This window comes from Sitophilus oryzae, unplaced genomic scaffold (genome assembly GCF_002938485.1).
Source record: "Sitophilus oryzae breed Bouriz unplaced genomic scaffold, Soryzae_2.0 scaffold_551_pilon_pilon, whole genome shotgun sequence".
In the NCBI taxonomy this organism is placed as follows: Eukaryota; Metazoa; Arthropoda; class Insecta; order Coleoptera; family Curculionidae; genus Sitophilus; species Sitophilus oryzae.
The window spans coordinates 1454470-1467609 of record NW_022147142.1 but is presented as its reverse complement, the minus strand read 5'-3'; the positions used below and the strand labels follow the sequence as shown (position 1 = coordinate 1467609).

The 13140-nt window shown below is 31.9% G+C and overlaps 2 protein-coding genes across 2 annotated transcripts; one reads left to right on the top strand and one right to left on the bottom strand.

Moving 5' to 3' along the window:
• Window positions 1-364: 364 nt before the first annotated feature.
• Window positions 365-5399, bottom strand: LOC115887035. The gene is made up of 4 exons (XM_030906356.1): window positions 5326-5399; window positions 3914-4061; window positions 905-1035; window positions 365-842 (listed from the first exon to the last, which is right to left on the bottom strand). The coding sequence occupies exons 1-4, from the start codon at window positions 5397-5399 to the stop codon at window positions 365-367; spliced, it is 831 nt and encodes a 276-aa protein (XP_030762216.1).
• Window positions 5400-9397: 3998 nt separating this feature from the next.
• Window positions 9398-11855, top strand: LOC115887034. The gene is made up of 5 exons (XM_030906355.1): window positions 9398-11092; window positions 11158-11309; window positions 11359-11434; window positions 11495-11563; window positions 11623-11855. The coding sequence occupies exons 1-5, from the start codon at window positions 10873-10875 to the stop codon at window positions 11853-11855; spliced, it is 750 nt and encodes a 249-aa protein (XP_030762215.1). The 5' UTR covers window positions 9398-10872.
• The last annotated feature ends 1285 nt before the right edge of the window (window positions 11856-13140 follow it).

Genomic DNA, 13140 nt, shown 5'->3' with positions numbered 1-13140 from the left:
TGGTGTTATGAGCAATTATCGTTTCTCAATACAAGCAATCCTGTTCAGTGTTATTATGTTAGTGTAATTTTAGTGCAAAGCAATAAGAGGCTATCTTGATTGTCATTTGCCTGGAGTTACATTATTTTTGTATTTGTTGATTAGAGTTTAAATAAAACAATGTTTTTTTACAAACAACAGTGTATGTAATAAAGGTTAATTTAAGTATTATTAAGTTTTAAGTGCTACTTAATTGGCTCTAAACTGAACATTTTTATAAATAATATAAACAAAATAGAAATAAAACATTTTAAACTTTATGATATTGCCAAGGTACAGCACCTTCATTCACAAAGTAATTTTTAAATTCTCTTTAGCTCTGCTTTCAGTCTTTAGCTCTGTTACCGCTTTGTTGAGATAAACCATATTTAAAAACATAAGAATCATCAATCTCTCCATCGTCATTTACCATGTATAGGTTTTCGGCACTCAAAGAACTGTGAAGAACACGCGCTGCCAAAGTTATAATTTGAACTTTTTGAGCACTTAAATTTATGGTTGTTAAAGATATTCTAAAACGGTTGGCCAAAATTCCGAAAGCATTTTCCACTACTCGCCTACCACGACTCAGTCTGTAATTATATATCTTCTGTTCATTAGTCAAATTTCTGAATGGATAGGGCTTCATAATGTGTTCACCAAGGGGAAAAGCTGCATCAGCCAAAATAACATGTGGAACTAATTTATTTCTTCCAGGTAGACATCTATCCTCCGGAATATTTAAATAGTTTTGTGCTATAGCTTTTGCTAATGTCGACTGACAATATACTCCACCATCGGAAACTCTCCCATTAACTCCCCACCTATATCGGGATCAACCAATGCAAGTAGCACAATGCTATGACTATGTTTATAATTATAATACATTGAACCATCAATTTTTGGAGCTCTAAAAACAATGTGCTTGCCATCCATGGCACCAATAACGTTAGGGATGTTGCATGTGCTTTCGAAGTCTTTTGCTATATTTAGCCAGTCGGCAGCTGTGGTTGGTGTCTGAAAAAGAAGATTTCCATAAGTTTTACATTATTTAGTGGAATTCAACTTTTACCCTTAAGAATTCATCTTTTACTATATAGTATATTGCAGTACAAACTTCAGGTACAAACAAGGAAATAGTGGATTCTGATATTCTGAATGTGCACATTAAACTTCGGTAAGTTTCACCATTTGCAAGGAATATCAAAATTACTATTAATTTGTCTCTCGCAGTGATTGCATCTCTAAAATTAGCATTTGTTTCTCCAATTGTGGTGCCAGGGACTTAAGTAATTTATTAATTCATTAAACTTTTCCTCTCATATGCGTAAAAACTGTTTAAATTGCTCTGGATTTTCTCGAAACTCCGTGTTCACCAATTTTAAACCAGCACTTTGTCTTCCAACCATGGTCTGACCCACCATCTTCTTTGTCTTTTTTCAGGTTGTTCAATAAAAAAACTACTGGCTGCAATAATTAACGCAATTGCTGCAGCTCGTTTTTTGCTTTTAGAAACTTTTAAGTTTTTAAACATCGTCACTCATATCAAGCTATCACTATTCAATAATAATAAACATAAACAAATATGACACACAAACACAACCTAACAATGTTATGTTGGTAGACCTGTTCATTGACATTTGTCGTTGTGAAAATTGAAGTAGGGAAGTCCCGGTGTAAAGCGAAGTTAAGCCAACAATAAATTGGCAAACAAATTTGCAAACAAATTGATCAATTTAAATTGTCAGTGTAAAACTGGCATAAGGTAAGTTCATATAGCAACGAATCACGAATTGTTGGTTTTGCAAAGTCGTAAAAATTGACCCTTTCATACGAAAACGAAATTCGTTGGCGTTTCTAGGGCGTTTCTTCCAATTTTTCACTAGGCAGCGTTGCCTTGCGTTTCAGGTTAGGAAAGGAGAAGGGTTTATATTTTTCTGCTTTGTTGTGTTTTTCTTGTATTTTTTGCAAAAAAAAATAAAATTAAATTTTTAACACGAACGAGAACGTATTTTATTGGCGATATAGACGCATACGTCTAATAGCAGTTTACTTGTTGCTTAAGAAGATGCGGCAAAAAATAATAGATCTGTTAGTGTCTGCGAAATATTTAAGCAACGACGGTCGCAAGAAGCATTTCATAATTTGGTGCAAGAAATGAGGGTAAATGACGAGAAGAAATTTAGGAACTACCATAGAATGTCCGTCCAAGAATTCGATTTCCTTGTGGAAAAGATTTCTCCGTATACAACAAAAACTTACCATACCCTAGAGCCAATTTCACCACTAGAGATGTTATCTGTTACACTTAGGTTATACTACTTTTACCACTAACCCTAAATATTATTTGTTGGTACAGTACCACCACATCTATTTTATTTTTAGATATTTGGCTGCTTTTTAGATTGGGATTAAGCATAATATCAAATATAGTGGTCAAAAGTACATGTTCAGCTCTTTGGATATCTTTAAACAAAGAATATTCAAATTTACCACTTCCCGAAGGAAAAATGGCTCAGGATCGCAACAGATTTTGAGTTGAAGTGGAATTTTTCTGGAAACTGCCTGTGGGCAATTGATGGGAAACATGTTAGAATACAAGTAACTATAGTTTTTTTTTTGTATTTTGTTGCCCATGTAGTTGTTTTAGAGTTTTTTTTGTGTTATTGTATTTTTTTGAATTATTTTTTTTAATGTAAATATATAATAAAATTTAAAAAGTTGTTTTTTATACAATGTTAGGGGTCTAACTATTCTGTTTTGTCATTACCATATAATTTTCCATGACCCTTATAAAATAATAATAGCATGTTTTAACAAGATATAAAAATAAATCGGTTAAAACCAAAATTTTTTTGGCAATAAGGTGTTTTTGTTAGACCACCAAAGAATTAATAGACCAAATTATGTATATTTTAAAGGTTTTCAAAAAAACAAAATATTTTTCAACTTGTAGATATCTATATTTCTATATATAGGTAAAAATCTAACTTAAATTTAACTGAATTTGTGAAACAAAACATAAAAAATATAAGAAAAAAGTAATAACATCTAGATTTTTTAAGGCACACCTCCTTTATTAACGTAATTGTCTTGCCAAGAAATGTGTCCTCTCCTTCTTTTGAGATAAAAAAACTGCTAACTTATCTCGATTAACCTTCGCAGAGAAGGTATAATTATTAGACCCTAGTCTAGGAGGCAGATTTTAAACTTGGGCCTTCTCTTCGCCAATTCCCTTCCTTCAATATTCCATTGTTGTCAAAAGTATCCACATAACCAGTTCGACAATATTTTCGTTCTTCTGGCCTCAAATCCATCTCGCTGTTTTGCAGATAACTACGCAAGACGATAGTCGCTTGAACATTAAGTTCAGCAACCTCCAGGCTTGTATTTATTGGTCGACGAAGAATCCTCCACCGTTGGCTTAAAATACCAAATGCATTCTCAATACATCTACGGCCTCGATTTACTCTGTAATTAAAAATGTTTTTTTTTCTCCCCAAGCAAGGAAAGTTCCAGGGTAACGCCTAATAATATTTTCATGCAGAGGAAAGGCAGCATCTGCTACTAAAAATGTGGCAATTTTACGTCAGTTTTCTGTAAAAATTTTGGCGGAGGTATTTCTAAGTGACTGTTAAATAAAGCAGCGTCAAAACTACTGGCTTTAAAAATAGCAGAGTCATGATTGCATCCTTCTGCACCGATATCAACCATGGTAAATCTATAGAATGCATCGCAACATGCCATGAGGACGATACTAAAGTTTTTCTTGTAATTGAAGAATACACTGCCAGATTTCTTTGGGGCCGTTATAGTAATATGTTTACCATCAACAGCTCCAAAGCAATTTGGTAGGTTCCATCTATTAAAAAATGACAGTTCTATGTCCTCAAACCTTTTTTTTTGTGGGATTGGGTAGTTCTAAAGGCTGTAATTTTTCCCACAATACACCACAAGTTTCTTTAATAATTATATGGACAGTGGCCTTTCCAAGTCTATAGCCCCAAGCAATCTCCTGCATGGAGCATCCTTCAGCCAAATAGCTACAAACAAAAAGTGATTAGAGAGACCTAAATAATATAAAATTTTACATACTGCAAAGTTATTATCAATCTCTGAGCAGGACTATCTAATATGCTGCTTATTTTTATCCTTTTGAATGTGATCGGCTACCAACGTTAATAAAAATTTAAATTGAGTTTGCATCATTCGGGAATATTTAAAAAAATTCTCATCATATCTTGGAAAAGGGTTGAAAACAATCCTTCGCTTTCCCTTTTTCTGTTAATTGGTCGCTTTTCCATCGCCTTTGTCTTCCACATTTTTTTGCATTTTATTCGCAGCTACAGCCACAAGTGATACAAAATTTAAGAACAGATAGGTGGCACCTATTATTTTAACACACTTTTTACGACTATTTTTCATTTTCATTTTTCATGTCTTCTAGATAGATAGATAGATATTCATTTATTTGTTCCGATTAACAAAAGTTACAAGAGCCCGCAGGCATGGAACATTGTAAAAATAGCAAAAAAACAAAACTTAAGACTTAATATAAAACACACATAAATACACTTAAATAAGGAAAAAACTAGAATAACCCTCGACAACAAAAAAATGTATGTTTCGAAAATCATTTAATTTCACATATTCAAGACTATTATTTAAACTGAACAATGATTTTCGAAACATACATTTTTTTGTTGTCGAGGGTTATTCTAGTTTTTTCCTTATTTAAGTGTATTTATGTGTGTTTTATATTAAGTCTTAAGTTTTGTTTTTTTGCTATTTTTACAATGTTCCATGCCTGTACATATATATATATATATATATATATATATATATATATATATATATATATATATATATATATATATATATATATATATATATATATATATATATATATATATATATATATATATATATATATATATATATATATATATATATATATATATATATATATATATATATATATATATATATAGTATATACTATACTACAGTAGTAAGCAACTAACTCAAAAGTCCACACTACATTACAATTACTATAAACAATAAACATGCTCACTAAAAAGTGAGATATGCGAATCGGAAAAAAAATCGGCTATAGTTACGGCAACTATAGTATGCCTTTTTGATTAAATAATCTTTTAGTACAGTTCTCATCTTTCCATGAGACATGGCCTGCAACTCTTCGGGGAAACTATTAAATATTTTTATAATCGAATACTCAGCATTCTTTTGTATATAAGTAAAATTGAATTTCCCAGGTATAAGATTATATCTATTTCTGGTATCATACCTGGGATCACTAACAAAGCCTGCAAAGAGATCTCTATTACCGACCACAAACATATAGGCATCGTAAACATACATTCCTGTCAGCGTCAATATACCCTTCTCTACAAAAACACTCCTGCAACTTTCTAAACGGCTCATCCTAAATATATTACGAATACATCTTTTTTGTAGCAGAAAGATTCTACCTATATCAGTACAATTTCCCCAAATTACCAAGCATTTTAGATTGCACAAAAGCATAATAAGCTGTCAATGCTGCTTGTTCGCCCACATTCTCCGAGACAATCCTCAAGGCAAAGCCGTGTCTTGATACCCCCTTTGCAACACCATCAACGTGCGCTTTCCAATCCAATCTGTGACAACACCAAGCAGAGATACGTTCTTAGTTGTAATAATTTCATCATTTTTATATTGAAGTCTAAACGCATTATCTGCTCTGTTACCAAAACCTACACACTGCGTTTTAGATGTATTCATAGATAAACCCATTGACGAAAAATATTCTACCAATATATCACATGTTCTTTTAATTTAACTCTCATTAATTCTGCATTCACTGCATCAAAGATCAGCGTAGTGTCATCGGCATAGAGAGTTGTATGTTCTCTCGTTATATTTGGTAGATCGTTCGTATAAATTATATACAATAATGGCCCCAAGATTGAACCCTGAGGGACACCTTTTATTACTTTGGTTTTATTCGACACTGTAACTCTACCCTGACTGTAATATTCAAAAACCTGCTGGGTTCTAGTAACTAAATAAGATTTTATTAGCTCCAACGCCATACCCCGGATGCCATACCTATCCAGAACCCGGCATAGTATTTTATGGTTTACACAATCGAACGCCTTTGATAGATCAATACACATTGCTACAGTTAGCTTTTTTTCATTCAATGAATTTAGTACTTTTGTTATTGCTTGATAAATCGCTCTTACTGACGATTTCCCTTTTCTAAAACCGTTTTGACTATCCGAGAAAATGACGTGGCTTTCTAAGAAATCTGATATTCGACTGTAAATTATTCTTTCAAAAATCTTCCCGATGTTTGGAAGTAGAGATATAGGTCGATAATTATGTTCATCATCGATCTGTCCTTTCTTGAACACAGCTTTAATTAATGAATTCTTTAACTGATCAGGATAAATACCCGTAGAGAAACACAAGTTTGTTATATACGCTATAGGATCCGATATACAATGAGCAATACTCTTAAGGATATGCACAGGTAAGTTGTCATCACCGACAGATTTTGTATTATTTAGTTGATTAATTTTATCTTAAAGATTTCTGGGGAGTTTGTTGGCATTAGAAAAATCGAATCAACTATCATAGCTGGTATTAAAACATGATTTGTCATATTCTGTATATTTGGAGATACATTGACAAAAAAATCATTTAAACTATTTACAATTTTGACAGGACTATCATTAGTTAAAATTTACGAACTTCAAGGTTATTAAGTTATGCTTATGATTACGACTGCGACATGTAAACGCTCGTATCTAAAATAATGGTTTTAACTTTTATGATTGTGACTAAAATTGTGATTATGATTACGACTATGTTGTATAAACCCGCCATAAGTTCTGCAACAGTTAAATTAAGACATTAATTATGTGTCGCAATTAGCTAACTGATAAAATCGTTAAAAGGCACAGTCGTGGCCAAAAAAAGTTTCCGGGATTTGTACATACATACTTCAAATGTTTTAAGAAAGTGTCTCGTAAGTTCGTCCATTTTCTAATTAGATTTTCTAGAGTTATTTTCCTCCTAATTCATTATAAACCTCCTTCCATAATTTTTCTCTTATATCTTTGCCTCTTTGCTTCAGAGGCAGGGTATGAGCCCACAATGCTGGCCTCGCTTGGACGGCCCCCGCTAAATTTCCAACAAAGTTTTTGTCAGTTACTGATTCTGTTTGGGATTCATTTTCAATCTGTATGGATTGCGACGACAGACACTCCTGAGTTTCCGCACAAGTGTGTCTTTCAAATTCTTCCAAAGTTAGTGTTTCCCCACACTCAACTTGGTACTAAAAATTTTGCTAATATGAAAATAAACAATTTACTTAAAAAAGTCGGCAAAAAAATTACCTATCCTATAAGTACCTAATGTAATATTAATAAATGAATATTATAATACTATTAATTACTTACAACAAATTCAGACATCACAAATAATAATCAACATTAACCTAACTAATTAATAATATTAATCTGCAAACTATCAAATTAAAGCCAAATTCGTCACAAATATCGGAAAATCTTGAAATGAATTCAAGTTTCCAGCAACCTAGATTGTCAATTTCACGAATTCTTAAAAACTTAACTAAGACACCTGCCAACTTTCTCCCCAATAAATCTGACCAATGACGTTAAAGTTCGTGATTCGTTGCTATATGAACCTAGCAGCTTTACACTTTTCAGTTTTGTCCTCGTTCTACCGTTCTTTCAATCAACGGTACTACATAAACGGAACACTAATAGAGTAAGGACCGTCTGACACGGGACAATATTCTAGCCTAAATTGTATGTATAAAATTTGTTGCGCGCGCATTTTTAGTCAAATTGATTTTGTAAGGTTATGTTTATGTTACATTTGTTTGTTAAGTTAATTGTTTATGTTTGCTCTATGTTCGATTGTGAGGCTTTTACTGACTGTAATTTGTGCTTCAAATTAAAACATACCGTGGTCTCAGCAGCATGTAAAAATGCTTCTAGAGCTCTATAGGGAACACCCTTGTTTATATGCAGTAAAAAGTATCGAATACAAATATAAACATGCCAGAAATAGTGCACTCGAACAAATTCATTCAGAATTGAAGCTGATTCGACCATGTGTATCTCTAACAGACATCAAATCCAAATTTAACAATATTCGTACTAACTTTCTATCTGAACACAGAAAATATGTGAATTCATTAAAGAGCGGAATTGGAACTGATGAGATAAGTTAATACTATAATAATAGTAATAATAATAATAATAAATGGGGCACTGTAGGTACACTTTTACCTAATATTCACGTTCTTTTTGATCATGATCACAGATGTACAAACCAAACATATGGTATTACGAGCATATGTACTTTATTCTTGAACACAGTATTCCACACCAATCTATAAATAGCATTATGTCACCGCAAACATCTCCCAACATAACTGAGTCTTGTGAGAACTCTTGTAAAGATTTACTATTATACTCTCAATCTGAATGTCGATAATACTGAAATTGGTCACTAAATGAAGAGGTACTGTTATTTAATAATTTACATTATTTTTTATACATTTAATACTAAATATTGTGCTCACATAGGAATTGCAATTTATCACTGAGGCAACAGATTTTTAACAGACGCAGTCTACTCAAAAAATTAATATTATTAAAGTTAAAAACGTTCCCTCCAGTAGTTGATTATCAGCGTATACAGAAGCGCAGCAGCTATTCCAAAGGTAGCCCGGTTAAAAGTCTAACCCCAAATGTAGTTGCGAACATTAATCAAAAAAGGAAAAGAAGTGACATTAATGAAGATGAGGCCATGAAAAATGCCAATAAAGTCTTGAAGGAAATAAGTACAGCTATTACCTCACCTCTAACTACCACCCAACAGGAAAAATCTAAAATCCGCTCAGAGAGTGAAATTTTTGGTGAATATGTTACTAAGCAATTAACAGCAATAGAGGAGGACGAAGAACTCTTTTTAGATACTGCTCATATTATTAACAATGTGCTATAACATGATGCTAGGAAAAAATATTACAAAAAATTCACAGTCCTTTACAAAGATGCAACCGGGGGGGCATTGAAAATGATGAATAAAAACGTAAAAATATGATTAGTGTTAATATGAGTGTATTACATACATATGTTTAAATAACGAACTTAACAAAAAACAACAGATTTAAAGATTCACTGAAAAAGTAGTAATGTTAACATTAATATATATATATATATATATATATATATATATATATATATATATATATATATATATATATATATATATATATATATATATATATATATATGAATTGGTATTTAGTTAATCTGTGATTCCATCTGAGTTAGATCTGTGGTAGACCGTAAGATACGTCGTTCGTTCGTTCGTCACGAGTGGATCGAAAAACTTTAAGTTTTATGTTAGACCATTTTAGTTTATGTATTTTGGGAAAAAATAGAAACAAAGAAGTATTAGTATCGTTTTATTAGCAAAATTTATGATTGGCGGCCGGCCCCTTCAGTTTTTCAGAACTGGGATTCAAAAAATCACGACTTAGAACTTAGATGAATGTGGATTTAATTGGTAGGCACAAGTTAGGTAAAGGTAGCCATTTTGAGAAGAAAAATAAAATTGATTATGAACCAAAACCAGGCATTTAGTTTAGACGAATTTAGAGACGGATTTGAAAGTTTTATGGATAAACAAATGGAGAATAATTAGAGAGATGAGCCAGAACAAAATAACGAGGTAGATTTTAATAAATTTATCGACACTAAATGGGTTGATGCAGCAAAATGCCCAGCTTTTAAACTTGTTAACTTTGACTAAACCTGAATCAGTCCAAACGTTCAATATTACTCCAGAGTTAGTAAAAACTATAGAATATTTTGAAGGTGATAAAGATTTAAGCAAAGCACAGTCATGGTTAGAGAAACTGAACAGAATGGCTAGCTTGCATTCCTGGCCAGATACATTTCTTTTTCAAACAGCCCAAAATTATTTACGAGGAGCTGCACAATTGTGGTTAAATGGAAGGAAAGACATTAGAGACTGGCATAGTTTTCAAAAAGCCTTTCAAAATACCTTTATATTTGAGGAAAATTATTCAGAGTTGTAAATGAAAATGCAGAGACGTAAACAAATACCAAATGAAAGCTTAGGGGGTTATTATTATGAGAAATTGTCCTTATGTAAGAAGCTACTTTTATCATTTATGCCCGATTCTACAATGCAAGTATAAAAGCCAGTATAATTATTCTACTGATAACCTATACCCCGATTTATTCCAAGTATAACTGGTTGTCGGTTTTACAATCGTTTTTTATAATCGGTATAGTTATTCCAAGTATATCTCCTTGGTAGTTCCAATGAACTAGCATTTTGACATTTGACATTTTGAAAGGCGGATATTATCTGTGGTATTATACACTATAACCTGACTTTCAGCTCTGTTTTCAGTAACGTTTTAGTGGTTTTCATGGGTAGTTCTTTATCTTTAGCGGTCAGAGTAGCGGTTTCATTTCATTTTTGTTTCTTGAGTGTGTGGTTTGCGAGCGAAAGCTAATATAAGTATGGAGAAAAAACGGTGTAATAATTTTACAGCCGACGAGACTGAAGTTTTACTGAGCTTAGTGGAGGAATCTCAGCTTATTGTAGGCAAGTGCAGCATATTGATTTCTTTATAAAGGACATCCGGTATACCGGACATCCTTTGGAATTGTATTTTCATATTACTTATTTTATAGAATGCAAGAAGACAGATACGATTAACAACAGCAGAAAAGAGCTAGAATGGAAGAAGATTGAGACTAAATTTAATTCGATGTGTGCAACAGCACGAACTTCTAAAATGCTACGTAGCAAGTGGGATTCTCTAAAAAAAACCACCAAAAAGGAATATGGAGAGTACAAACAAAGTTTATATAAGACAGGTGGTGGACCAGGAAGTTCTGACTTTAAAATGTCAGGCTATATGAAACGTATTTTGGCTGTAGTTCGGATTGGGATGTCTGGCACTTGTTCTAAGTTTGATTGCGATTTTGGTAATATTAGTTACTTCCATAACTAAAAAACTTGTTATAATGACATTTATATTTTTTAATTCTAGATTTACCTAACAGTAGTAATAAGCTACTCACTGAAGACTCTAGCAGCATTTCCTCTCAGGTCCCTATTGTACCTACTGAAGTAATAAGTAATGAAGATATAGCAGCAGAGGAAATAACTATAGATAAAGACAGTTCTGATGCAGCTGAAATTGTAAGTAATTGAATTTAAAATGTTCTTTTAAGTGCATAAATAATTTTAGATAAGCTTGAGCAGTTGGCAGACGTGGAATCCACAGCAGTTGAGGCAGCCGAAAAGTATCGAGTTGACAGTTCCTGGTAAGAATTTTCATAACTGATTGTTAAGGGTTTACTAAATGAATATTATTCTCCTTACAGAACCAAATAATACTGATTTAGAAGACACGAATGAACAGGTGACAAAAACTATTGGAGTAACCCCATGCTGTACGATAATATACTTGTATGTCATTAAATTAGTTTTATGTACTAATAATATTTTTTAGGCTCTAATGATGTCAAAAAAAGGAGGAGGGTTAGTAAAGTGGAATCCATTGGTTCCAAATTAAAAAATAAAAGGGCAGTTCATTTTGAAACACTTCAAGAGGAATTACTGAAGAAAAAAATTGCCCTTGTAGAGTTACAAACTCAGGTTCTGCAAGAAGAGAGGGAGCAGAAAAAAGGCCTGATTGAGGCACAGATCAAAATATTAAGGGAGGAAGCAGAACAAAAAAAATAAATATTGCTGAAAAGCACAAGTTAGAAATAGATATATTGTTAGCTGAATTAAAAAATAAAAACTAACTTCTATTTAAGTAAAAGAATTGTTTCGTATATTTATTTATTCTATATAGCCTATATATTCTATTCATATAGCCTATCACGGAAGAATATAAAAAAAAATAATATTCTTCCGCAAATGTTTCTATAATAGGTATCAAAATTAAAGTATACTTTTTAAAATTTAAATATGTTACAAAGCCAGAAGAAACTTCAAATTCATTGTAGGGCCTATTCTGAAAATTAGTAAATTAATACAGTATGTCCCTGGATTGTCTTTACAAAAGGAAAGCCTTTTTTATTATTGGCATTTTAAGAAAAATGCATTCTTCATAAAAATTTTGCTTGTTCTAAAATGGTTAATCCTGTTTATACTTTTCCAATTTTTGGTAATATTGAAATATTACCTCAGTGTCCCCGAAAAAGAAGAAACGAAGTACATTAGGAAGAACCAGTTAGACGTGAAGGTCGTGATAATAGAAGAAGAGGACAGAGCGAGGAAGTATCAAATCAGGGGAACTCAAGACATATTGAGCATTCTTTGTTAGTTCAGGACAATAATGTGACACCACCATATTTCGTACCTATCGTTTTAACTAAAGATTTACATAGTATTGGCCTTAATGCCATTTTAGATACGGGTAGTTCAGTATCACTAGTTAAGTAGAATGTTGTAGTAGATATAGGTTATATTAGTGAATTTAATTTAATGAATTATGAAGGTATTAACAAAAGCAAGGTATCTGTATTAGGTAAAATTGAATTTAATGTACATTTAGCAAACCTAGATTTAAATATGACTTTTCTAGTTGTACCTATAATAACACTATTTAACCTATGATTGTTTACTAGGAAAGGATGTTATACGGAATGGCAGATTTAAATTTATTTTTTCTAATTTAGGCATTGAGAATAATTTAGAGAATAAGCAAAGTGAGAAATTAATAACTGATGAAATATTTATGATCGATACTACTGATGATTTTGCTAATTTTGACTTAGATATTAATAGAAACTTAGAATTTTAAGTTAAAAATGATTTTCAGGAGAGATTTTTGAGAAATTATGTTAATGCAATAAGACCAGAAAGACCGGCAGTAGATTATGAAATGAAAATTAATGTAAAACCACATAATTCACCTTTCTTTTATAGGCCTCGACGACTATCATACTATAAAAAAGAACAGGTAAATATAATGATTGATGAGTTATTACAAAAAGGCATTATACAGAGAAGTACTTCA

What these genes read in the sequence shown, in the direction of transcription:
- LOC115887035 (XM_030906356.1), bottom strand. Translation starts at nt 5,399, where the DNA reads ATGTATGTTTACGATGCCTATATGTTTGTGGTCGGTAATAGAGATCTC. An exon ending in CCAATCCCACAAAAAAAAAG is followed by an intron (nt 1,036 to 3,913) that starts GTTTGAGGACAT and finishes CTTCTTTTTCAG; the next exon opens with ACACCAACCACAGCTGCCGA. An exon ending in CCAAAAATTGATGGTTCAAT is followed by an intron (nt 843 to 904) that starts GTATTATAATTA and finishes ATCCCGATATAG; the next exon opens with GTGGGGAGTTAATGGGAGAG.
- LOC115887034 (XM_030906355.1), top strand. Translation starts at nt 10,873, where the DNA reads ATGTGTGCAACAGCACGAACTTCTAAAATGCTACGTAGCAAGTGGGAT. An exon ending in TAAGTTTGATTGCGATTTTG is followed by an intron (nt 11,093 to 11,157) that starts GTAATATTAGTT and finishes TTTTAATTCTAG; the next exon opens with ATTTACCTAACAGTAGTAAT. An exon ending in GTTCTGATGCAGCTGAAATT is followed by an intron (nt 11,310 to 11,358) that starts GTAAGTAATTGA and finishes AAATAATTTTAG; the next exon opens with ATAAGCTTGAGCAGTTGGCA.